General features: G+C 39.7%; 1 protein-coding gene across 1 annotated transcript; it reads right to left on the reverse strand.

Annotated features, from left to right (window-relative positions):
* Positions 1 to 160: 160 nt before the first annotated feature.
* CLCC1 (chloride channel CLIC like 1) lies at positions 161 to 25,957 on the reverse strand. Its single transcript, XM_032487243.1, has 11 exons — positions 25,800 to 25,957; positions 15,079 to 15,228; positions 14,589 to 14,690; positions 12,407 to 12,514; positions 9,692 to 9,913; positions 9,306 to 9,446; positions 8,003 to 8,096; positions 6,437 to 6,534; positions 6,011 to 6,157; positions 3,851 to 4,192; positions 161 to 2,450 (listed from the first exon to the last, which is right to left on the reverse strand). Exons 2-11 carry the CDS (start codon positions 15,205 to 15,207, stop codon positions 2,175 to 2,177), a joined length of 1,659 nt encoding a protein of 552 aa, XP_032343134.1. The 5' UTR covers positions 15,208 to 15,228; positions 25,800 to 25,957; the 3' UTR covers positions 161 to 2,174.
* Positions 25,958 to 27,401: the final 1,444 nt, after the last annotated feature.

Below are 27,401 nucleotides of genomic sequence, written 5' to 3' on the forward strand. Positions count from 1 at the left end.
AAAAGTACTCAGTTAACACCTGTATTATATTATGTTTTATGTATTATATATAGGGTATAATGTCCTGGATTAACATCCTTTTAAGCGTACACTTAAATTTCATGGGCTTTTTCTTGTAAGCATATTTATTGAGCAAAGACAGCATACCAAACCACAACAATGTAAAAATAAGGGTTTATTTTGTGTATACGGTGTTCTTAGACCCTGTAAACATTCAACCTTATCTATTCCACTTAAAAATTGCTTTTAAAAAGCTATCTACCCCACTCTGATTTCCCTATAAGCTTATTACTATAATCCTTGATTTTAATGATAAATATTGCTAGACAATAAACAAGCCTATTTCTTCTAGTTATAAACTAGCCTTGATATGTTCCATTTACTTTAATAAGTATTCCCTGAACTGCTGCCATCTTTCAACAGCAGTAGCTTGTTGCCTTGCTAGCTGTCAAAGTAGATTCCATCCCCAAATGGTTATCTGTAATGAAAGAATACAAATGTGAACTTAAATTTTCTTTTAAAGATTCATTTTTAGATTGATAAAAGCAGTCAGAAGTGCAAAACAGCATTAACTCTGCTCTCATAGTTACTGTCTATCAACTGAGGCATTCATTTCACTGGAGATTCCGATCACAGCTCAGAGGACGACTAGCACCTTGGGAGCATATTCACCCATCAGTGTGAAAGGGCCTGGCCACTAGAGGACTTGATATGCACTGATGCTCACAAACCTATCCCAAACTGCAGGCATCCTTACATGCCTACTGTGTTAGAAAGTTTTATATAAAATCCTTCTGCATTTCTTGGGAAAAATTACCTTCCTGATGAAATATTAAAGATATTTGCAACATTAAACTATAAAATAATATTAACACATAAAATTGTTACAGGCATCTAAGTGATGCTTCTGGGAGCCAAAAATGGGTATTCTGCATTTCATGTAAAAAACATCAAAAAGTGAATGCTTTGAATACACCTTTTTTCTGAAAGAAATGCCTGCATGAATATTATAAGACTATTCCTGACTGGTATCATTTTTAATAAGCAGCTGAATATAACTTGTAGTGTGAAGGTTAAAGCAAAGGATACCCAAATATGTGTACAATTTGCTTCCTAGCTAGGTCTTGTGCAAAATTTATAAATTGCTTTTTTTTTAAGTTTAAAATGAGGAATAGTTTTAAAAATGAGTAATTTAAAATGTTGATTAAATCACCTGCCTAGGGTTAAAAAAACACCCTACTCTACCTTATCATGATATTTATTCTCTTTGTATAGATCTCTAAAAATGAGAACTTCGTATGTCTTGCACAATATGGTTTAGTGTAATATAAATGAGATATAGTAATGCCTAACAATCTCAATTGCTGGGATTCTGAGTGCAAGGAACACGGGTCTTAGAAAGCCTATGCACTTCATTTGGTGGGGAAAGAATAAAGGTATTCTCAAAATGTGTAAAACTGAGATTACCAATTTAACAAGCTGTATAATCTAAATCCCCCTGCCAATCTTCAGTTCTGTCTTAGATAAGGATAAAGTTAAAGGCGGGATAAGGAAGCAGGCCCAGTAACGCTGTAAGAGTTGAGATGAAGGCTGATCTGTGGGGCAGCCTACACGAGACAAATCGACACTGGTGATGCAGACTCTGTGGCTGCATTAAGATGCTGAAGTGCAGGAAGAGGTAAGCTTGACTACAGTGACTTTCCTTAAAAGTCGTTTTTGAGTACCTACCACTTTCAGAAACACTTTCAGTCCAATGCACAACTAACAGATTATTCTGTTAACTAAAGTTAACAGGACTTCCACTAGGCAACACACACTCTGGTGAGTTGGTTCCTATATATGCCTGTAAACAATAGAACTTCCTTTTCAAAGTCCTCTAATTCAAACTGGCCTTTTAAATTATTCAAAATCATTAATGCCTGCCATATGTTCACCTATGAGATCCTGTTCCAAAATTAACACTTTAAAACTTTATGGGATGCATCTTAATATCAAAGAAGAAATTAAACAGATACATGTGTGTTTGTTAATTCTGATTGTCAGTAAGAAATATTAAAGTTGCCACCTGGGTAGTAAATATCAGAATGTTTGAAGAGAAGAGGAAATAGCTGGGAACAGTATACTTCATAAAACCCAAAGTCGACCTCACAGATGTGCTCCGTGTCCGTGTTCCTCTAGCCACACGGGCCGTCATCCGGATCCTTTCCACACAGTCCCACTGCGGTGCTTGCTGGGCTGGGCGTTCTGCCTTCCTCTGGGCTGCCTGGGGCAACAGTCCTGAGCTGGGCCTTTTCCACTGCAGGGGACGCTTCCACACTCTCTTCTGATACATTCTGGCCAGAGACAGGCTTATCAGAGTGGCTGCTTTCAGTGCGGTTTTCTGTAGGTGTGCTTTCTTCTGGGTTTCCACCAATCTCTTTGGGCTTTGTGTCCAAAACAGGTGATTTATGCTAAAAAGTAGAGAATTACAGTGTTCACTGTTTAACATAATGTGAAGTTTTGTAATAAACGTGTTTAGTAAGTTCCCAAACAAATCTGTTATAGCAAACTTTCAACTCTTTCAAGTCCTGGTTCCAGTGCTGGATTGTAATTATACAAATTAGTAAGCCTCACGGAACTGTACATGGAGGAGTGGGACACTTGGGATACGCTAGGTGGTCCAGTACCTAGCTTAGGAAGGGTGAGGAGGACTAGTGCCCAGTACTGTAAACTCCTCTTACCTGGTGAGAATAATTCATTCCACAGGTATTTACAGAGTATATATTAAGTTCTAGGTGCTGGGCATACAACAGACACCAAAGAGACAAAAATCCCTGCCCTCTCTGGAATTGACATTTAGGCTGGGAAGAGAATCAGGCAATAAATTAGCAGTATCATGCTGGGGTAGGGGGTTGGATTACTGTTTAAATCAGGGTGGTCTGAAAAGGTGATGTGAGTGAAGGCTTGAAGAAATGAACCATATGAATATATGGGGAACAGCATTCTTGACAGTGAATAGCAAGTACAAAGGCTGAGTTCAAGGAGTAGTCAGGAGGCCCTTGTGGCCGAAGCAGGGAGGGAGAGCAGGAGGAGGGAAGCCCTAGGCCATCATGGTATCTTTGGCTTTTCCTTCAAGTAAGCCAGGAACTCGAGACAATTTTTGAGATGAGTGACAGATAACCATTAACTATTAAAGCTGAAAGGAACATCTTAATTTTCTAGATGCATGGAGGTATGTTTCTTATAAGGAACTCCACATAAAGGATTCTAACAATTTCCTAAATTCCATTGTGCTTATTCCTATTTCTCAAAGGTTTACATCTGCAAATGAAAATACAAATTCCTCTCAAACAGAAATGGTAATGTCCGTGGCCAATAATGGTGGAAAAGAGGCCTCGCCATTCCACAGACAGAAAATAGTCTAGCCAGCCAGCGATATGAAAGATTTGGGAAAGCAAGGTTTTTGAGCCTTCCCCAGCTCCCTCCTCATGTAGATAAGGCTCCAGGGCTCTCCTGCAGGCTCCCTAAGGCTCCAGGCCTTCAGTGAGGTCTTCCCTCCGATCTCTTCAAAGGTAGAAATTTCAGTCATGCTCACTTGTTGGTTTCCTATGAAATTTCATATGAATTACCATCTGTTCTAACAAATTACTCTTATATAGTATTTCACATAAAAATTAAATTTCATTTCTTCTGAGGAGGCTGGACTAACTTTTGACCAGAAAGGGGGACAGAGAGAGTGAATAATTATATCATTAATGATATAATTAGCCATGAAAGTAAAGTTAGAGTCAAAACACTTAAGCAAAAGCTCTATAGGAAGCACTTAAGCCTAGTATGAAAGGAGAGCAAAATAAAACAGTTGCTAACTTACACTGGGTACCACCTTGGGATGCTCTCTTGCATCTGCGCCTGGTAAATCAAATGCCCGAAGTATTTCTGGGCTCTTGTTGCCAGTCTGAAATCTTAAGTCAACATCTCTCTCTCTCAAAACATCTCTTCCACCCTCATATGTTTTGTTATAAGGGCCTTGCTCAATGGGGCCAATCTGGCTCCTATAGTAGAAACCTGCATCACCTGCTCCACCATAGGGCCTATAATCAAGTTCCTGCTGCCGGCGTCTTTCACCTGGCTGAAGTGCCGCGGGCGGCTCGCTTTCAGGACCACCCACGTGTCTCAGCAGATCAACTGATTTTCCGGCACCATAGCAGAAACTCTAGAAGGAAAAGACATGCACCTTCCTGAGTACTTAATGGTTGACTTACAACGAAATTATGAGGTGCCTTCCTCAGTACCAACAAAATTATGTAATTTAACTTGTGGCATTTATAGGCACAAACATGTCAGTTCCACTGGGCTTTCATTAGCAGTCTCTTCTTTAATACAGGGCCAGAGCAGCCAACAAAATTTGTAAAATCGCTAAGTATTAAGTAGACATTTCAATCAGTTGGACACATTTTGACTGAATTATATCATAACAACAGGTAAAGCCTAGAAATTTAAATTAGGGAGTGCTAATTGTCAGATAATTGCTCATATATTGTCTATAGCCACACCCATTATGTAAGGTAAATGCTGAAAATTATTTAAAGTTATATATCATTATGTAAACATTCTCCTGTAGGTTTTTTAGCTTTTTTGTTTGTTTTAATAAATACAAACTTGCTTTAGCTTTAGCTAAAATTCAATAGGTTCTGAGTCACATTCCATAGGAAAAACTAGGCAGGAGTTCTCCAAGTATGGCCCACAGGCCCCTGGGTGACCCCTGAGACTCTCAGGAATCTGTGAGGTCAAAACTTTTCATAATGCAATGACATCAGTCTCCTTCATTCTCGTCTTGTGAGCGTACAGCAGAGTCTTGTGGGGCTAGAGTGACTTCCTCACTCTTGTGGCTCATTCACTGTGGGCTTGTGTATACTTGTATTTTAAAAATGTCTGGTAAATATCAATAAATAAAACACCCACCAACAAGTGTTCTCTGTGGTCTTCAATTCTTAAGAATACAAAAGGTCCTGAGGACAAAAAGTTTGAAAACCACTGTCCTAGAGATACTATTATTTGACGACAGAGCAGCAAAAGGCCTTTTTTAAGGCAGCAGATGAAGTAGATGAAGGGGCTTATAATTTCAGTTTCAGAGACTAAGTACATTATACAACTGATGTCACCTAGCAACACCATTCCCCTAAACCAATGAGTCCCAGTCACAAGCCAAAAAGCAAAAACAAAACAGAAGCAATTCTGAGGTAAACAGAGCATCGTTAGGGAAGACAATTCTTTACTAATTCCCCATGGCACATCTGAGTTCTTTACATTTTGTTTTATGGGACAACTGTTTTATTGCGGTAAGGGCTGAAAATCAACCCCAAAAAAGCTGAAGACACCATGGATGAACGAAGAGTAATAGTGTAACATTACTGAATAAACGTCTGCTCCTGGATTCCCAAATTGTTTCTCAGCACACCCACCCCCTTCTTCATTCCTTTCTGATTCTGTGTTAAACCCAATGTTCTTCTCAGTGTGGCCAAAACTCAAGACTGAAGGCCCCCTTTGTCAAAGAGGACATAACTGATTTCAAACAACTTCACGAAGTTTAAAGAACAAATCTTAAAAGGTATTCTAAATCACTGTTTTGACATCTACAATCAAACTTCAGAACCATTTCCTTGCTTAGAGGAATGTACACATAAGTATAAATAAGCATCTACCACTTAAAAATCATACCACTTCAGGGGAGAGAGGGTGTAGCTCAGTGGTAGAATGCATGCCTAGCATGCACAAGGTCCTAGGTTCAATCCCCAGAACCTCTGTTAAAAAATAAGCAAGTAAATAAACTAATAAATAAAACTAATTACCTCCCCTCAAAATAATATATATATGTATGTGTGTGTGTGTGTGTGTGTGTGTGTGTGTACATATATATAATTTCATACCATTAAGCACGATTTAGCCTGATTTACAACATAAAAGAAACCTAATTTTAGAACTGCCTTTTTTCTGAAAATCCTGTTAAGTGTCAACAGTGTTATATACTAACCAGGACAGCTAATGCCATGATTATCAGCACTGGAATCTGAAGTAACACTGGAATCTCCTTCATCAGCGCTTTAATAAATTCACCAGTTCCTTTTCCAATATGCTTCAGGGGCTCTGTGATAAAGTTGGTGAATGTAACTGCAAATGCCTAAAACATAAGATAAAAGTAACTTAATTTTTTTCCCCCTCAAACAACTGAGGCACATAGAGTAAGCCAAAATTGACTGTGCTCTAATTATGAAATCCCATAAATGTAAATGCTATCATATGCTTTTAATGTAAAGATCACTGTGTAGTGGAAGTATTTTTTCCTAGAACAAAGGTTTATTATTAGCAAAATGACTGTAAAAAGCACTAACAATTCTTCACAAACATGTATTTTTTTCTACTTGTTTGTATAGGTAACTTTTAAAAAATACATTCTAACCTTTGTCGGTGGGACCAACCAAATAGGGTTGACTAATAAGAGCTCATAGTATTTTTGGCATGGGTCATCCTTATAGGTCCATGAACTTCTAAACCATTCTATTTAGAGAAACAGACAAAAAACACTGAGTCATTAAGACAAAAAAGTCACATTTCATTCCCAAATAAGACAGTATTTTGGTGCTAACTCTCCCTCCCCCACAGCCCCCAATCAATTTCAAATTGTTCTACAAATAGACTCCCAGTAATAGTGATTTTTTTAATTTTATCATATGTCCTAAATATTTTTAAAATCTATTCAAATTATACAAGTCTTATACACATAAAATATTTTATGAAGATTTCTAAAAAGTAATTAAAAGCAGTTCATTACACACACAAGGGAGTCCAAGTAAAACTGGGGAAATCTGAGTAAGACTGGTGGCCTGTATCCTGGCTGCGATACTGCGCTATTACAACTCTGCAAAGTGGTGCCAGTGTGGGGAATGGGTACAGGGTACAGGATCTCTCTGTATTGTTTCTTTCAACTACCTGTGAACCTACAACTATCTCAATAAAATTTCAATTTAAAAAGTCAGTACTTACTTTTCAAAAAAAGAACGTAGAACATTAGTTCTCCCGCTTTTTCTAAATCATAAATGTACATTATGTACTAACATGAGCTCCAGGAGGCACTGAATTGTTCCTTGAAGCCAGGAAGCAAGGCTGGATTGGTTTAGTTCCCATATCTTTTTTTTAAGGCCATTTATTTATTTTAAGGACAGTCAGTTACCATGTGTCAATTTCTGGTGTACAACATAATGTTCGAGTCATGCCCACATATATATATATATACACACATATATTCATTTTCATTAAAGATTATTACAAGATATTGAATATAGTTCCCTGTGCTATACAGAAGAAATGTGTTTTTTATCTATTTTTATATATAATGGTTAACCATAACTTTTTTTAAAAAATTAATTTTGGACAGCCTCATTTGCTGCTGAAATTCTATTCTGTATCAGTCAATATGGACTTGCATTTACAGAGCCTTTGATCATTAAACCATTCCCACTATTAGACATATGTAACCGAAAGCAGTCAACATTCATGAGAATGTTTATAAAATCTGTAGGAAAAAGAAAAAATAATTTCCCCCTTAATTAAAGAGTATAGTCAAGCTACATTATAAGATGTCATAAGTCAATATAAGGAGATTAAATCAAAGATGCAAATTAATTTATATGTACACTGATTCACTCCTCTAATAAAGCTGTGTTGAGGACCTAGAACATGCTGGACACCATGCTAAGGACTAGATGAGCCAAAGTGAGCCCAGGGTCCTTCACAGTCGAATACAGGGAGGCAGACAGTATCAGAGTGAGCAGATAATACCGTTCCTGCAACATTACATGAACACAGAAGTCACTGGTCTGAAACCTAAGACTCCCCTTGTCCTGATACCAAAGATTCAGTCATGGAAAGCCTCCTTCTGGCATTTTATCATCTCTTGTAATTATTAATATGTTTTCTCATTCTCAGAAATTTACTCAAAATAAGACCCAGGGAACCAACAACTTACCCCAGAGACTTCCAGTCCACTCCATCTTCTCAGCACACACATTACTTAGTGGCTCCATCTTGGCAACTTCGGCCTGATGCTGGGCGAAGGCTAGCTGACCAACACCAAAAGGGAGCTGTGAAAATGCTGCTAACAAGGAAGGTTATGCCTTCCACCCTCAAAACCTCAGTCCAGAGTGTGTCTTCACTATTTGTCCAAACTGGATTATTTAAAATTTTTTCATAGAAAAAAATATATATTATTTTTAAAAGAATAGCTCTTTTCAGCTCATGGCAAAACACTCATAATGCAACAGGAAAAGAGAAAGAACTAACTACAGTTGCCTTCTTTGTAAATTATGATGAGGAAGGAAAACCTTTTTACTAAAAAGATTGTTTTAAAAATTAGTTCAAACATAGCTCATATCATGCCCCAAAATAAAGCTATACATATTAAATGACCATGCATTTTCTTTTACAATTCATGACAAAATGGTGTTTTACTATGGTTTTCAGCACAAATGACCAATATATATTTTATTAATCAAAGCCCTGGGGGAAATCACTGAGATAATAATATTCAACCAAACAACCTTCCTTCCTCTAATAAATAATTAGTTCTAGAAGCCACAGAACTTAGAGCAAAGGTTAAGGGAAAGCACCACAATGTTTTACCAGATAAACGCACTGAAACAGCTGGCCACCTGACTCACCCTGCCAAAAAGGTCTAAAATTCCCTTCAATGATTCTGCTCCTTTGACAGGAACAATAGTGCTTCTTTTGAATTTCTATGTACAACATGGTCCCAACTTTGAAAGAATTAAAATTTTGAAAAAAGTTCAGAAATACCTCAGAATATCGATAGTGATTATCTCTAGGTGATAAAATTATAGTCAATCTTTAAAAATTAAATTTCTTTGTATTGTTCTATTTTTCCTTTATTTTCTACCATGAATACATCACTTTTATATTTAGAAAATAACCTAACTTAAAAAAAATATTTTGGTATCATTTCTAGCAAAGAATAAAAGGATATACCCCAAATTATCTACATAAGCATTTTTCAAATGCGTCTGCCTAGTTCTACTCTGATTTAGCTGTCCAGATGCCCCCCATCATCAGGAGTGGGATTATGAAAATAAGGACTGCACATTTTTCCCAACTGGTCAAGGACCCCAAAAAATCAAGTTCACCTGAGCAGGTGCCAATTTCCTCACCAACACCATCTCTAACCACGGCCTCCCACCCTCACCTGAGATTAGCTCAAAATGGTCTTTTATTATGAAATAACATTTTTAATTGTAAAACCTTTGGCTATTTAATACCTTATATAAATATATCCAATTCCATCCCAAACTGATGAGAAAACTGATGAATAAAACACGTCTCAGTTGGGTGTACCAGCGAACATACGTCCACAGCTCGGTAGCTACTAACACCACGATGCAGAGCAGACACAGGAGCACCTCAAAAACAGGAGGAAGCAGAGAGAAGAGTCACTGCCAAGCCATCCTCCCCACCAAAAAATGCGAACCATCAGCAAAAACAAAAGAACTGGACTCAAATACACAAAATCATTTGTACCACTTTGCTGCATATTCTTCAATCCAGTATTACTGACACAGTATGAGTTCTTAACATAATTATAGTGGAGTTTTTAAAGCATTAAAAAAAAAAAGCTGTTAATCATGTCCCCCTCGTCCCATCTTACCATAAACACATTATATGGGTCCACTCCAAAGGAGTCTTCAAATCGCCACTTCCATGTTTCAAAATCATGAAACTTAAAATTAATTAAAATATCACTTAGTGCATCATCCAAGGCTCCTGGCTTCCAGTCTTCTCCATTGAGAAACTTTTGTATTTCTAATAAGGTTTGTCTTTTAAGGATAATCTCGGCATCATAATGCATATCGCCTTTGTTTTCATCAGGCTGAATTAAATTTGCCAAAAAATAAAACCAGAAAAGGAGATTTTCATCGTTATATTACTCAATGAAACATTTTAAGACAAAAACTAATTTGGAATTAAATATATAATTAGTTCACAATATTTCATAGTTAAAAATAAGTAATAATACCTGTCTGTCTCACAGGCCAACAAGAAAACCAAAGATAATACGTGTGAAAAACATTTCAAAAATTATAAAACTTTATGCAAAGTAACTCACTGTACATTTTAGTAAAATACAGTTGATTCTTGCTATCTGCAGTAGTTGTGTTCTATAAAGTCAACTGAACCCTAATCAGCAAACACTGAACCATGGTTCCTACAGGAAATACAGGATTAGGTTCCTGCAAGCACATTTCCATCAACCAATCAATACATAACCTTTTAACGTTTTCTTTAAAGACACCTTAATATATACGGTTGATCCCTTAACCCTGACCTCACAGCCAACAGCACTGTGCCCCATGACTGAACTAAGCTTATCTAACAAGGGAATCTTCTCTAAGGCACATCTCAGACTTCCTGTGCTTAGGAACACTAGACAGCACTACATCTGGGAGATTCTTACTCAGCAAAAAAAAAAAAAAAAAAAAGCCTGAAAAATGTCACTAAAGAGACCATGAGAATTGTTTATAGCATGCGAGCTGAAACAAGAAGGCAGAACAGGGCCAGGCTCCACCTCAGCTGAGAATGGGCTCATCAGGCAACTCAAAGGATGGCTGCTCTGCGCATGTCTGAGAGTGACCACAAAAGCATGAGTACTGATTCTGAGGTTACAAATAAAGTTTAGTAAATAGACAAATTAAAAAATACAGAATCCACAAATAATGAGGATAAACTCATTATTTTATGATTCAGTTTATGACTTTTCATTTGCTGACAGTTTTCAAACAGCCTAAAATCTGCAGTATTATAAATAAAAAACAAAAGGGATCCAAAGGAGCAGCAAAAACTGGGTTTCCATGAACATACATGACATTCACAACTATATTAGGGTGAGTTCAGGTTAGCATAATCACTATAAACATAACCAGTTAATATAAGTAAGAGAAAATTCTTTTTTCTCTAACAGTAAATCCAGATATTTATATCAAAAAATATAAATTGAGAAAAACCAAAGTTTCATGTAAATATCACAAATCATCAGTAAGTACTAAAAAGCAGTCATTGATTAATATTTTTAAAAAACCAGAAACTAAATATTCCAAGTATCTCCATCTTGGGTATCTTCTGGCTCCATCTGTTTCCTCATCTATAAAATACTCTCTGTTCCACTTCTCACTCAGTTGTAAGACTTGAATTGAAGGGGGCACATATGAGTACATCTTCCTTTACATTCCCAAAATAAGGTGGGATCAGTAAATTATTCATCTAACACTCCTTTTCTTTAAGTTTCCTTGATGTTTTGACTCCCCAAAGTGTAAACAATAACTCTAAAAAATAGAACCTTAACATTAATCATAAGGAACATGTGCATAATATGTAATCCTATAAAGTATCCCTTGCCACAGTAAACAGCTAGGGGGGAAAATGACTTACAACACATTTCTCTCTTTCTCAATATATAATGATAATACATCATCCGAATAAGGAAATGTGGAAGTGGTAGAAAGCAAGAAGTAAGGTACTGGGATAGAATTCCTTACCAAGCCACGAGTTCATTAAGTTTCCAACTGTTCAGTAAAGTTCAAACAGCAAATTTAAAACCTTCCTGGTGACCCCGCAACTCAATTTGAGGTGGGAAGGCCCCATAAAAAAAGACTGGCAGGACCCCCCCAGGCAGGGCCACTACTCTTCTGCCAGCACCATCCAGTTCCCTGGCCCAGAGGCACTATCTCACTTTTTGCCTCTGAAATGGCTTACTTCTAGGAAAGTGGAACTTACCGCTAAAATTCTATTGGTTCCCTGAGCTCACGCCTGATTGGTTATTTCCTTCACTCCTGATTGGTCCATTTCTACAAAGCTTGTTCCTAATTAGTCAACTTTTGTTATACCTTATTTGCATATGATGTTGCAAAGTGTAAACTAGCAGCCTATAAAAGCCTGTGTAAACCTACAGACAGGGTCCAGAGTTTGGAGTGTTAACTCCTCTGGGCCTGCTGGTCTCCAATGCTCCGAGTGCTGTTTGGTCTCTTGTCCCAATCCAGGTTGCTGTCATAACTGAGCTGTAACACCAAGCTGTAACACGTTTTTCTGCAACAAATTAAGCAACACAGCAGTGCACAGCTGAGTAAGTAAATCCCCATGAACTATGAGAAAAAGAGGAGGGGTCTGCACTGCTCACTTGCCTTTGGCCAAACCACTGCAAAGCAGGCTGCTACTTTCAGTCCTGCACGAAAAGGTTTTGGTAAAAGGGTGAGTCAGGTATCCTCTGCTGAACCATAATGATGCTTTATCACTGCTTGACACAATTTGAAATTAATAAACAACGAAAATATCCACTACACTGATTAGCATTACATCATCAAACACTCACAAGTCCGAGCTTTCTGGTTTCAATTAAAATCTTATTTAAGTATCTCCGAAAAACAGGATTGCTTTGACTTTCATAGTCTTCCCTCTTTTTCTGTTCGCACTCATCAATCTGCAACCACAAAAGAAATACAATATTAGTTAGTGTCAAAGTTTAATGTAAGGGTCAAGTTTCTAGCCTGGTGGCCCCATCAAGATCAAGGTAAGGAGATGGTTATCTTTATCAAGCTTGCACTAAAACATAGATCTTGCTTGCTTTCTGTGGATTCTCTTTGCAATCAGCACGTAGGCAACAAATGAGAAACACATGTGCAGCACTGCATCCTGATTAGCAGTTTTTTCCTGCTGACTTTCACCAATTTTAAAGCTGAAGATCACAAGGCAAGGAGGCAGAGATGTGGAACATCTGCCTCTTCCAAATTCCAAAGTGGTGATTTAACAAAGGAATGAAAGGAAAAGGGAAAGGTAGAAAGAAAAAAATGGAGAGAGGACAGAGAAAGAGAAACAGAGACAGGATGAAGCCAGAAGATGAAAGGATGGACCCAGCAAAGAATTTCTTGAACGTGCCTATAACTTCTGGCCTTTTATTAATTTTTCCTGTCAACAACTGATCATCCCCTACCACATGAGATGCTTCACGCAGGCAGAAACCATGGCTTCTGCAGGGTGTCCGATACATGCCACCCCCTCAGCACAGAATTCTTCATTAGAATAGTCTTCCCCTGAACTTAACTCTACAAACACCCCAGCGATCAAACCTCTGAGTGAGGGTAGTGTACATCTTACAGACATTTAGACCCTGTGTTAAGCAATTTCCATTGTTTACTTGAGCGTGGACCACAAGTTGAGTTGAGCACTGAAATGGGCTTCAGGCAATAAACATGACAGTAACTGAGCAGCACACGCAGACTCAGGATAGAAAGACACTAGAGAAGTCACGTGGCAGTTTCCTCTGCTTTCAGGAAAGGTTTACAAACCTTAAAATTTTTTAAATTTCTTTTTAAGAGAAACTTTTTTTTAAAAAGACATAAGGATTCAAGACTCCATTTTACCAATAGCGTTTTTACAACGTTTCAACCAAAGTCACAAAAATGGTCTGTAAAAAGCCATTTCTGCTTTTCCTACTGAGCAGCCATATTAGCTCACTACACCACAAAACAGTTAAACTGAGGCAAGTTTTATCCGGGCATTTCTCTGCTAGCACTTGGGTGAGACAACATTCACATTTGATAAGAACCATAAGCAGCTGCTTATAGATCTGAATTGGGATTTATCCGGATCTCAGTTAACAAGCCCTCCCCAGCTGGAGCAAGTCTCTAGCTGGAAACCTCCCTCATTCACTCCAGCTCTTCCCTATCTGTTTCCCCTCCTACCTCAGCCACCACAACTCCCCTATTCTACCATGGAAAGGCCAAACACTTTTCTCTTCAACCCCGGTCACTGCCTCAGTTTGAGTCTTCAGGTGCTGGACCTCTGCCGTCCCCCGACCTGAGGCCCCCTCCCCAGTGCCACCAGCTCACGCTCCCTCACAACCAACAGGTGGACTCTCGCAGCATAAGCTTTTCTCTATTTCTATGGGTTCTCTTTGCAAAAGGCAAGTAGGCAACAAATGAGGAACACATGTGCAGCACTGCACCCTGATTAGCAGTTTTCCTGATGACTTTCAGCAATTTTAAAGCTGAAAACCATGAAGCATGAAGATCAAACCCTCTAACAATCTTGACTTATTTCCTTTCCCATAAACTCTAGTCACATAAATAAAAGGACTGAGTAAATGAAGACACAGCTACCACACACTAAATTACAGTAATCCCTTGTGTTTGTAAGAGTAACTCTTAATGCTTATAAGCTGGTACCAGAGCCAATGCTTCATCTGCTACGTCTGTCGGGAGTTTTGCACCAGGTGATAGAGAATCGTGGATGAACAAAACAATTTCTTGCCCTAGGAAATTTTCAGCCTCGTGAAGAAATAATTACAACATAGTGAGAGCTAAATGTTATTACAGGAAAAAACCAAGGCCAGAGTAACCAAAGAGAAATCAAGGCTAGAGTAACTAAAGAAAAAAATCATATGTATGTAAATTTTACTTTAGACAGAAACACAAATAATACTAGCAAAGACAGGAAAACGGAGCAATTTAACATACTATATATAATATAAAAATCATGAATGAAAAAAATCTAACCTTATAATTTAAAGAATCAAGTTTGCTGTAGCATTCTGACAACTCATCAGCACATGACGCGTCAGGACTATCCTCCTGTTTCTCTGATATACCATGTTTCACCTAAAGCAAAGTGGAGAGAGATTTTGTCTTTATAGTTCAGTTGTAAAAATAACCTACAGTTAATGAAGACTAAAATTTTGGCTTCATCATTTTATGACTTTGCTCATTATATTCTTCAACTGTATTAAACCACCAAAAAAATAAGAGCCTTAAATTTATCTACCAGTGAGGAACCAAAATCAAGTTAGTTTGCTCCTTGATGGGCTTTACATTTAAATCTGAAACAGAAATAACCAGATGGGGTTGAACTCATCTTAGACTAAGAATCGGGAAGTTCTCATGATTGCTAAGCATGGACTCCTTGCTCTGTGTAAAATAGTAACAAAATTGCACTATTTCCGTCGTAGGACTGATAAGGTCTTAACACACACACACATTTTTTAAATACCTGAGATTTTCTCATTGTTCCTGAAGCAGCATCATAGTTAAGCATGTCTGTGGGGTCAATCCAGTCATCATCATGACCATAGGCAGTTATCAACCACAGACACTCGCAAAGGAGCAAAGAACACAGCATCCTGCATGAAGGCTAAAGAAACTAACAAATACAATGAAACATAATTATTTTTAGAAGAAACTTTTTTGCGATAAAAACAATCTACTTCCTTCCAGTGCTAAGATAATGTTTTCCCAATAATAACTGAGATAAAAATACTCAGTAAAATGGTATTTGCATATTAAACACATACACACATGCACACATTTTCTCATTGAGACCAAAAAATAAGATTTTCCAAAATGATTCAGTAATTCCATTCCTAGGTATACAGCCAAGAGAAATGAAAATCTATGTCTACACAAAAACTTGTACACATTTATAGCCATATTAGTCACAATAGCCAAAAAGTAGAAATAACCCAAATGTCCATAAACTGATGAATGAATAAAATGTGGCATATTCATACATGGAATATTATGAGGCCATAAAAAAGAATGATGTATTAATACATGCTACAACATGGATGGATCTTGAAAACATTATTATGTGAAAGAAGTCAGTTACCAAACAAAGGCCATATATTATATGATCCATTCATATGAAATGTCCAGAATAGGCAAATCTATGGAGACAGGAAGTAGATTGGAGCTGCTGAGGGTATAATAAGGGACAGAGACGCGGTAGTTGAAAGATAGAGGGTTTCCTTCTGAGGTGATGAAAAGCTATCTAAAATTAACTGTGGTAACAGTTTATATATATATATATATCTGTGAATATACTAAAATTGAACTGTACAACTTAAATGGGTGAATCATTTCTCAGTAAAACTTTTAAAAAAACACATTCTAATCAAACCTTCCTCATCCCCCATTTTTTTTTAACAAATGAGACATTAAAGAGGTGCAAAATTAAGATTCAAATGAGGTGGCCGAACTCTCAAATAATCAGAGGAAACAGCATGCTTCATCCAAGCCTCTGCGTAAAATCACTGTCAAATCATTTCAACACTTAATAGCTCCTCTATTCAACACTGTCCAATATAGTAGCCATTAGCCACATGTGGCTATTTAAATTAAAATTAAATTAAAAATCAGGTCCTCATTCTTACTAAGCTGCATTTCAAGCACTCAACTAGCCATGTGTGGCTAGTGGCTGCCAAACTGAACGGTGCAGACGTAGGACATTTCCATTACTGCAAAATGGGCTGCTGGACAGCCTCTCTTATACCTCCTGGGAATAACAATCAGGTAAGGGAGTTCCAAGACAAGAAAGCCATCAATGACTCACAGTCTAGCTGCAGGAATAAAAGTAACACCAGGCCAAATCAAACACTCTTTCGTGTTCCTAGTTACTCTGTTTCTTCTTGTAGCATAACACATTCTGAGATTAGCCACTTCTTGGCCAGAATCATTTCAAATCATTTCAACACTTAATAACTCCTCTATTCAACACTATCCAATACAGTAGCCATTAGCCACATGTGGCTATTTAATTTAAATTAAAAATGACATCTCTTTACTTTTATTAAAATAAAAGCTACATCCCAGACCCTTAGATCAGAATCTCTTGGGGTAAGACATAGGCACTGGGATTTTTATGGCTCCTCAGCTGGTTCCATCACACAATGAAGGTAGGAAACCACTGCACTATAATGTCAACTTCCCCAGGGAAGGTAACAACTTACTGAATTCCCCCTCCCAACTCCCTCTCCATCTTGCCCCCTTCACCTCTCCAAGCCTGATGCCTAGCCCAGGGGCTGGCATGTGAAAGACATTCAGTAAATGTTCATTAAGCAGCAAATGCAAATGATCAAAGCCTCAGCAGGGATCCAAAAGGTCTTAGGGGCTCAAAGGATGAAGGACACCTGACTTGCAGAAACGGAAGATTTCATGGAGGAATGGGCGTGGGAGATGGACTTTGATGGGTAACATTCTGAAAGTGCGAGATAAAGAGGGGCAGAGGCAGAAGAGCACAGTGTACATCTCAGAAACTGGAAACGTGAGGACGGATGTGGTGGAGCACAGAAATGGAGAGGTGGGCTGCACAAACTCTGCCAGAGTAAAAAGCTTATGACTAACTTCACCTGCTAACAGCAGCATTCAAGGGTGATGGGAGCTACATTTTGGGAAGATGAAACTAGCATTAAGCGTACAGAATGAGGAAAAAACTGGATTCAGAGGGTCCAACAAGGAGGCTGAAGTAGAAAAAGGATGTTGGTCTCAATGAGCAGTGGTAACAAGGACAGAAAGAACACACAGGGCATGTTTTAAAGATTATTCCTACAGGCCTCAGCAACTGAACGCACGTAGAAGGAAAGAAAGAACAATGGCAGACATGACTCCAAGATTCCAAGGCCTCCTGACAAAGAAAATGGTGATATGTTAACTTAAAAAGGCAATTCCGAAAGAGAATACACTTTGGGGAAAGAGTTCAGCACTCACTTGTTCAACATTTACTAAATACCTGCTGGATATTGGGCACTGCTTAAGTGGCAGGGCTACTAGGAAAATAGGCCAGGTCTTCTTTAAGAAGCTTACATTCTCATGGGAGATGTCAATAAACTGGCAAAAAAAAAAAAAAAAAAAAAAAAAAAAATTCAGATGGTGGTAAGTCCTCTGAGGAAAATAAAGCAAGACAATGGTGCAGATGGATTAGGTGATGCTAGGTGCTTTGGGGAAGCCCTCTGACTGGATGAAAGGTGGCCTCGGATTCTCCGTCATTTCCCCCACTGAGAGACGGAATTTATCTCCTCTCCCCCTGAATCTAGGTTGGCCATATGACTACTTGACCAAAATACTGTGGCCAGGGCCTGGCCTAACCTATACCAGGATCAGCGGCCTCTACTTTATCACTTAGGAATGCTTGCTCTTGGAACTCAGCCACCACGCTGTGAGAAGGCCAAGCCACATGGCGAGGTCATGTGTCGGGGCAGACTAAGCCTCCAGTTGGCAGCCAACATCAATGGCCAGCCATGTAGATGAGCCATCTTGGTGGTTCTGATCCAATCCCTTGGTAGCTGACTTGGTGATCTAGCCACCAGCATATGGAATAAAATAACTACCTAGCGGAGCCCAGTGAAGCTCCATAAGCCACAGAATCATGAGAGGTAATAAAATGGTTGTTTAAAGCCCCTAAACTTTGGGGTGGTTTGTTACACAGTGGTAGATAACCACAACATTTAAGCAGAAAAATGACAAGAAGCTAATAACCTTAGGAAGATCTGGGAAAAGACCATTCAGAGAGGGGACATAGCAAGTATAAAGGCACAAGTAGGGAGTAAATTTGAAGCATTCAAAGAACAAGCAAGAAGGTCAGAACAACTGGGTCTTGTGAATGAGCTAGCTGGGGCAGGGGGTGGGGGTGGGGTGCAGTGAGGGAATCGGCCACAGTAACGAGAGTAGTTTTTACTCTAAATGTAACAGGAAGCTAGCCACTTAAGGGTTTTAAGCACAGAAGTGATAGAATCTGGGTTACGTTCTAAACTAAATCACTATGGCTACTATGTGCTGGCGGGAACAGAAGAACAAAAGCAGGACATTAGTAAGGAGGATATGAGTAGTCCCGCTGAGAGATGAAGGTGGCATGAACTAAGACAGCAATGAAGGTGATGGGGAATGATCAGATTTTTAAAATTTGAGGTAGACATTACATTATGTTGCAAAGAACAGCTAACAGGTCACCAAGCATATTCCTTCTTCTTTCTGTACACATGGTGACTACATATCCCAGCCTCTCTTCCAGTCAGGTATGTGACAATTAAGTCCTGGCCAGTGCAACAGCAGTGGAAGGGTATGCACACCACATCCAGGTCTGGGCCATGAAAGCCTCCCGTGCACGATCCTGTGGCTGCCTTGCCACCCCGGCCCCAGCAGGGAACAGGGAGGACCCCTAAGCCCTATGGGAGGGCAGCCCAACTATGGAAGGAGATGGGACCCTAAACAACCCCATGCACGGCCACCCACTGAGTGGGAACATGTCTTTCATGTGAACACAAATTTCTTTTATGGTTAAGTCCTGAGATTTGAAGGTTTTTGTTTTTTGTTTTTTTTAAACACCATCTTGTGCTATCCTAATACAGAAATACACTGCAGAAATTGCTGGTAAATTGGACATAATAAGTAGGGACAAGAGACGATTGAAATGGCATCTAGATTTGTGACCTGGGCAACTGGGAGAATGGGAAGGACTGAGGGACACTGAGGTGGGCAGATCACAAGTTCTGACAGATCAAGAGTTCTGTTTTGGACACCGTCAATTTCAGATGTCTACTGATACCCAAGTGGAGATGTCCAATATACAGCACGGAGCTAAGGAGAGAAGTGTGGCTACAGAAATATCAGGATGTAGATGGGGTTTAAAGTCATGGACTAGATAAGATCATGGGGTGCTCTATTATTAAGATAAAAGCCTGAGCCCTGGGGCATGCCAACACTAGGAGGTCAGAAAGAAGAGGGGGAACAGACAAGAGACACCGACCATGAGTACTAGTGAGGCAGGAGGAAAACCAGGAGAGGCTGGTATTCCAGGAGACAAGTGAAGAAAGAAAAGAACTGATAACTACATCAAATGCTGCTGAAAGATCAGGTGATCAGAGGGCAACAAACTGACCACTGGATTTGGTACAGCAGCTTTTAACAAAGTGGAAGGGACAAGAGCCTGACACAGGAATAAAGGAAGAATTCAGCCAGAGGTTTTGGGTCAAGATGACACAGTGACTCCGTGCTCCAAAGCACTCCCTGGACTCCTACTTCTGGCCAAGATGGAGTAACAGGGACCAGATTTACCTTCCTGCCTGAACAACCAAGAACTCTGCACAAAATAAATGAAACTGTTTTCAAGACACTGGACAGCAGACAAGAAAGAATGGTGGTCCCTAAAAGATGTGAAACAAACATGGAAAGCCCCTCCACTGCCCTGGATTACTGTCTTAAGAAGAGTTTCCAGGCCATAGGCACCCCGAGGGGGAGTTCAGACAGAGCCCAGAAGGCCCTCTGAGGAGATGGAGTTGAGAGTCTGCAGAAACCAAGGCAGCTGGAGTTCACAGGAGAAAGCCGCACAGAGACAGACCTCCAAAGATCTGCAGAGGGCCCCTGAAATACAATAGAGATTATCTGGTTTTTGTCCTCAGTTCCTTCAGAAACCCTTGGAATTTCCTGAGGGACAGGACTGCCTGTTATGCTAATGAGCTGATTCACGGTGGACCCTGGATAGCTTCAGGTTGGGGAAGGGCCATCAGGAAGACCAGGCTCATGACTAGAGGGTTGGAGCTTCCAGCCATCCGATCTCTGAGGATGAGAGGGGAGCTAGAGATTGAGTTCAATCTTTAGGCCAAGGAATCAGGGAAGTCTATGGACTGAAACGCTAATAAAAACTCTAGACCCTGAGGCTCAGAGAAGCCTCCTGGTTGGTGACACACTGATGTGCTGAGATGGTGACACGCCTGGACTCTATGAGGAGAGAACACAGAAGCGCTGCGTCTTCCCCTACAAACTCTGCCCTATGTGTCTCTTCATGTGGCTGATCTTGATCTATATCCTTTATAATAAAACTGTAAGTGTACTGCTTTCAGTGTGTTCTTTCAGTGAGTCATTCTAGCGAATTATGCAATCTGTTGGGGTTGTGGGAACCCCCAAATCTACAGCCAGTTAGTCAGAAGTGCAAGTGGCCCCCAAGACATGCATCTGATGTGAGGAAAGTCTTGCAAAGGACATGGCCCTTAACTTGTGGGATGTGCCTAATTCTGGACAGTTTTAGTGTCAGAACTGAACTGAACTGGAGGACACCTGGTGTGTATCAGAGGACTGGTGTGAGAACAGACGCCTCAAGTATTCAGCACAGCGCTGATCAGTGCATGAGCAGGAGGCCAGAGAAAGAACATGGAAAAGGAGTCAGTGCAAAAATAAAGAGTAAAAATTAATAAATACAAAAGCATGTAATAGAGAAGATAACAAAGCCAAAACTTGGTTCTTTGAAATGACTAATAAAATTAATAAACCTATAGTAAGATTAATGAAAAAAGAGAAGGCCCCCAAAACCAATAGCAAGAATGAAACAGGATAAACTCATTCAACATTAAAACAAAACAAACACTTAACAGCCCAGGAATAACAGAAACCTTGGTCAGATGGAGTCTTACAGCAGGCACTAGACTTGGTGGTGAATACTGAAGTGCTCCCCTCTGAGACCAAGCATGAGATGACGGAAAAGGAGCTGGAGGGCTTCTGGGACACTGGCCATATTCTACTTATTAACCTGGATGGTAGTGACATAGGTGTTTGCTTTTTAATAATTTGCTAAAGTGAACATTTATATTTACACACTTTTCTGTATGTGTATTTCACATTTTACAAAAGTTCTTTTTCTCCCCATGGCAAAGACTAATGATGATACTGTCATGGTCTAAATTGTACCCCTCCCCCAAAATTCACACGCTGAAGTGCTAACCCGCAGTTCCTCAGAATATGCGGAGGTAGGGTCTCTAAAGAGGTAACTGAGTTAAAACGAGGCCATGAGTGTGGGCTCTAATCCAGTATGACTCATATTCTTACAAGAGGAAATTTGAACACAGAGGGAAGATGACGTGAAGACACGGGGAGAAAACAGCCACCTGCAAGCCAAGGAGAGAGGCCACAGCAGAAACCCATGCTGCCAACCCCTTGATCTCGGACTTCCAGCCTCCAGAACTGCGAGAAAATAAATTCCTGTTGCTTAAGCTGCCCAGTCTGTGCTGCTCTGTCGTGGTGCCCGTAGAAAACTAATACAGATTTATTCAGACATAAAAAAAAATTAATGAAGTCTACAAACCATTGACTCTTGATACATTAAAGAAGTTTCACCTCAATGAGGAAAGGTGTGAATAAAAGAAACAACAATGAGCACGAGAACTCATCAAATATACTGATAAATTTAGTAAACAACTGGTAGTTCAAAAGAAAAACCCTAACTTTTTATGTTTAAAGAGGTAAACCCCAAATACTAGATAACAGTGAGGATGGGAAAGGCGGCCTAAGATCCCTGTCACGCTCTAGACACACTTAGAAATACTGGATACTGTACACTTGATTGAGGGAAAGAAGAGTTAAGTCAGGGGGACAGCCTCATGTGAATCAATGAAGCTAGAACACTCCCTCACTCCATACACAAAAATAAACTCAAAATGGCTTAAAGACTTAAACATAAGACAGGACATCATAAACCTCCTAAAAGAAGGCAAAACATTATCTAACCTAAATTTTAGCAATGTTCTCCTAGGGCAGTCTACCCAGGCAATAGAAATAAAAACAAAAATAAACAAATGGGACCTAACTAAACTTATGAACTTTTGCACAGCAAAGGAAACCATAAGCAAAACAATAACGACAACCTACAGAATGGTAGAAAATATTTGCAAATGATGTGACTGACATAGGTTTAATTTCCAGAATATACAAACAGCTCTTACAACTTAATAACAACAAAAAAAAAACCCACATCCAAAAATAAGCAGAAGACCTAAATGAGCACTCCTCCAATGAAGACATACAAATGGCTAATAGGCACATAAAAAATGCTTAATACTGCCAATTACTAGAGAAATGCAAATCAAAACTACAGCAAGGTATCACCTCACATCAGTCAGAATGGCCAGTCAGAATCACTTAAAAGTCCACAACGGATAAATGCTGCACAGGGTGTGGAGAAAAGGGAACCCTCCTACACTACTGGTGGGAATGCAATTTGGTGTGGCCATAATGGAAAACAGTATAGAGATTACTCAAAAGACTAAAAATGGCCTTCCATATGATCCAGCAATCCCACTCCTGGGCATGTATCCAGAGGGAACTCTAATTTGAAAAGATACATGCACCATAATGTTCACAGCAGCACTATATACAATAGCCAAGACAAGGAAACAACCTAAATGTTCATCGACAGATGACTAGATAAAGAAGTTGTGGTTTATTTATATAATGGAATACTACTCAGCCATAAAAAAGAACAAAATAATGCCATCTGCACCAACATGGATGGACCTGGAGATCGTCATTCTAAATGAAGTAAGCCAGAAAGAGAAAGAAAAATACCATACGATATCATTTATATGTGGCATCTAAAAAAAAAAAAAAAAGACAAATGAACTTATTTACAAAACAGAAACAGACATAGAAAACAAACTTATGGTTACCAGGGGGAAATGGGGTGGGAAGGGATAAATTGGGAGTTTGAGATTTGCAGATACTAACTAATATATATAAATTAGATAAACAACAAGTTCATACTGAATAGCACAGAGAACTATATTCAATAGATGGTAGTAACTTATGGTGAAAAAGAACATGAACGAGTATGTGTATGTTCATGTACGAATGAAACATTATGCTGTAATGAGAAACTGACACAATATTGTAAACTGACTAGGCTTGAATTAAAAAAAAAAAAAAAGCTAAGGAATGAAGCCTTGAGAAGACCCAAATACAAAAGGAGTGAAGACTAATAAGAGCAATAGAAAGCAAGCTAAAAACCACAGTGTAGAGACCAAGAGGGGCTTAACTGCAAGAAGGTATTAGTCAACTATATTAAATACTTCAGAGAAACTGAGAAAAATAAAGTCCAATAAAAGCCACCGAACTAGTAGATTAGTTGGTTATCTTCTAAATGACTTTCTTAGAAAAGGGGGAAGCCTAATTCTAAGCAGTTAAGAACTAAGTAGGTGACAACGGGGAGGGTCTGAACCAAGCAAACACTTGGAAAAGAGCAGTGAATGGAATCAAGGCTATAGGAAAGGCTTTTCATAGGCAACAAGGTTTTACATGACTTCATTAACATAAATGAGGAAAGATGGAAATAAATTTTCTAAAGCAAAAAGAAGAGAAGCTCAGAGTTCACATTATCATATGATATCAAGAGGATAACAAAAAAGTCCATTAGAAAGTTGGGAGTGTCTCTTTTCTTGCGGAGGCTGTGACAGAAAATGGAGATTTGGAAAAACAGCCCTATACAAGGGAATTCCACAAAGGGACAGGAATCAAAAGGCTGTCAGCAGCTGAGTTTTGACTATGACCCCCACAAAGTCATGCTATTGGCAACTATGTTACTTTCTCCAATGATGATCAGCAGATTCAGCAGTAGGGATTAGCAATGCAGAAATGATGGAAGACCAGGTGAAGTGGTATAGTGGAAACAGCTGCAAAGTCAGGCCCTCCTGCCAAATCCCTGCAATCACTGATGTCAGGCTGGAGCTCCTTAAGAGATCTTACAAGTGATCTCACACTTCCTCCAAACAAAGCTGCGTCTAAACCTGGTCGAGATCTTGCTAAAAAACAAATTCTGACTAAGTCTCAGGTGGGCCGGAGATTCTGCATTTCTAACAATCTCCTAGTGATGGCAGAGATGCTGGCCCACAGACCCTCCCAGGTAGCAAAGTGTTAAGGGAAAGTAACCATCCAATGCTGGTTTAGTTCAGTGGTGGCACCTGTGACTCTCGTCAGTAATAGTCTCTCTCCCCTAGTTCTATTTCTTTTAATCATTTTTCTCATCTGTGTCAGGCTTTGGCACCAATAATATCAAATTACTATATAATTATAATAGCTGGTATTTGATTACTACTTGCCAAACACTGTTACATGCATTCGTTCATTTAATCCTCACAAGAACTCTTGAAAGCAGTAGTATTGTTATCTTCATTTTATAGATTAGAAAAACAAGTAACTTGTCCAAAATCACAAAGCTAGTAGCTGGTCAAACCCAGGCTGGCTCTACCTAAACGGCCTCTCCAAGGCAAGATGCTAGTGGGCTTGAGGGGCTGTTCCGAGGGTGAAGGAGAAACTGCGGGATCCCCTCTACAAAGCGGGAAAAATACCAGGAATGGGCTGTAACAGGAGCGACTAGACTGGATAGCTACCAAAAAGACAGAGATCTCCAAGGAGACTTCAAGTCACTGAGTGGAAATCGGCATAAAAGAGAAGTAGGTGATTTCAATGAATTTACAAGTGAAATGAGAAAGACAAAACTAACTTGGGTAACAGAGTCCACTTCTGTATTAACCTAGGATATATATAGCACGGCATAAGTCAGGGGGTTGCGATTTAGTTCGCGTGTGTGTGTGTAGTTTCCTGGAGCCCTGGCTCTCATATTTAAGAATGTTCATTTCTAACGGTTCCTTGATGATGATGATGAAGCTCGTCTTGGGACCACACTTTCGTAACCACTATCACAGAGGAAAATCGTCATTGTTTTTCACCACCTACTCATAAATATTCATCTCTAACTTTCAACATTCAAATTAATTTGGAGTTTTTAAAACTTAACTACAACCAAATCCGAGCCATTCTGCTGCCAGCATTTGTTCAAACTGTGCTTAAAGTTTCCAGAGATAACTTAAGTCAACAAAATTCAACGTTCGCTCGCGCCTCGCTCTGCATTTCTCGCCCCTTTTCCCTAGGCCGCTCTTTGAACCGCGTAAGACGGCGGCAACCAGAGATAAGACCGCCAACCGGCCCGAGAGATAAGAGGGTGACAGGTCGCTCGCCGCCAGGGAGGACGCAGCGCCCAGTCCCCCGCAGACCCGGGCGAGCGCGGCCCCCGCCCCTGGTACCGCCCCCGGCCTCCCTTGCGCCGCCGCCCGCGGGACCCGCCAGGGCCGAACCGCAGCCCTGCGCGCTGCACATACACACGCGACCGCGAGGACTCACGTCTCGGGTCGCCCGCCTGCCTCTCCAGGGAGACAGGACACCTGCCGGAGCTCCTAGAGAAGATGGCGAGCCGCCTCCCGAGCCGCCTGGCGCTCCAGCGGCACCCGCCTCCGACGCGTCCTCATCGACTCGCTCGGCCGGCAGCTGTGCGCCCCTCTCCGGCGCGCGGCTGATTGGCCCGCCGAGGGGGCGGGGCCGGCCTCCGTTGGCTTGTTTTCACCCTCATCGGCCGAACTCCGTGCAAGAGAAATCTTGCATAGAAGCCAAATACGTAAAAGGAATGCGAAGCGTATTTTCTTGGTATCGATTTATTTTATAAGTTCTCGAATGTGTAACATTTGCAGTACAACCCAGAAACCTATTTCGAGCATAATTTTTAAAATGGGGCATAACGAATAATAACTATAGTTCTGTATATTGGCGGGGGGAGGGTGCAGGGTACACTATGGGGTAATTGGAAGTTTTTAAGTCTTGATTTTGTCTTTAAGTACTGGCCTTTTGCATGCTCAGAAAATTCTCCAAAGAGGAAATAATGATTTTTACTCACTAGGAGGAAATGAGAGGTGTACACAAAAGTTGGCAGCAAGTTTAAGTGTGTTAAAATTTGGTGTATAATGTAGTACACCTGAGTGTGCATGTTGCTTATTGTAATTTTTTAAGTCAAAATACACCTGACAGTAAAATTTACCATCTTAACCATTTTTAAGTGTATAGTTGTGTCACTAAATACATTCACATTGTTGTGTAACTATCCATATCCATAAATCTTTTCATCCTGAAAAACTGAAACTCTGTACACATTAAACAGTTCATCATTTCCTCCCTACCCCTAGCCACTGGCAACCACCAAAGATACTTTGAGTCTCTATGAATTTGACTACTCTAGGTACCCATATAAGTGGAATCATACAGTATTTGTCTTTTTGTGAATGGCTTATTTCACTTAGCATAATGTTCTCAAGGATCATCCATGTCATATATTAAAATTTCCTTCCTTTTTAAAGGCTGGATAGTATTCCATTGTATTGTATACCACAGTTTATCCATTTTATCTGTTGGGACTCCAGTTGCTTGCACCTTTTGGCTATTGTGAGTTATGCTGCTATGAACATCAGTGTACAAGTATCTTGAGACCCTTATTTCAGTTATTTTGAGTACACATACCTAGAAGTGGGGTTGCTGGATCAAATGGTAATTCTATTTTTAGTTTTTTGAGGAACCACCATAGTGTTTTCTACAATGGCTGCACCATTTTATATTCCCACCAACAGTGTACAAGAGTTCCAATTTCTCTACATCCTTGCCAACATTGTTATTTTGTTTTTTGATAGGAGCCATCCTATTGGGTGTGAGATGGTATCTCATTGTGGTTTTCAATTGCATTTCCCTAGTGATTAGTGATATTGGGCATCTTTCCATGTGCTTATTAGCCATTTGTCTATCTTCTTTGGAGAAATACCTATTCAAATCCTTTGCCCATTTTTTAATTTTGGGGGGGTTGTTGAACTGTAGGAGTTCTTTATATATTTTTGGATATTAATCCTTTATGAGACGTGATTTGTAAATATTTTCTCCAATTCATGGGTTGCCTCTTCACTGTTA

This window comes from Camelus ferus, chromosome 9, assembly GCF_009834535.1.
Source record: "Camelus ferus isolate YT-003-E chromosome 9, BCGSAC_Cfer_1.0, whole genome shotgun sequence".
NCBI lineage: Eukaryota > Metazoa > Chordata > Mammalia > Artiodactyla > Camelidae > Camelus > Camelus ferus.

Excerpts from the sequence above, each read along its gene's own strand:
- CLCC1 (XM_032487243.1), bottom strand. The coding sequence starts at position 15,207 with ATGCTGTGTTCTTTGCTCCTTTGCGAGTGTCTGTGGTTGATAACTGCC. Across the intron at positions 9,914-12,406 it reads AAACCAGAAAGCTCGGACTT|CCTGATGAAAACAAAGGCGA; the intron begins GTGAGTGTTTGA and ends AATTTAATTCAG. Across the intron at positions 8,097-9,305 it reads ATTGGATATATTTATATAAG|CTAGCCTTCGCCCAGCATCA; the intron begins GTATTAAATAGC and ends GGTGTTGGTCAG.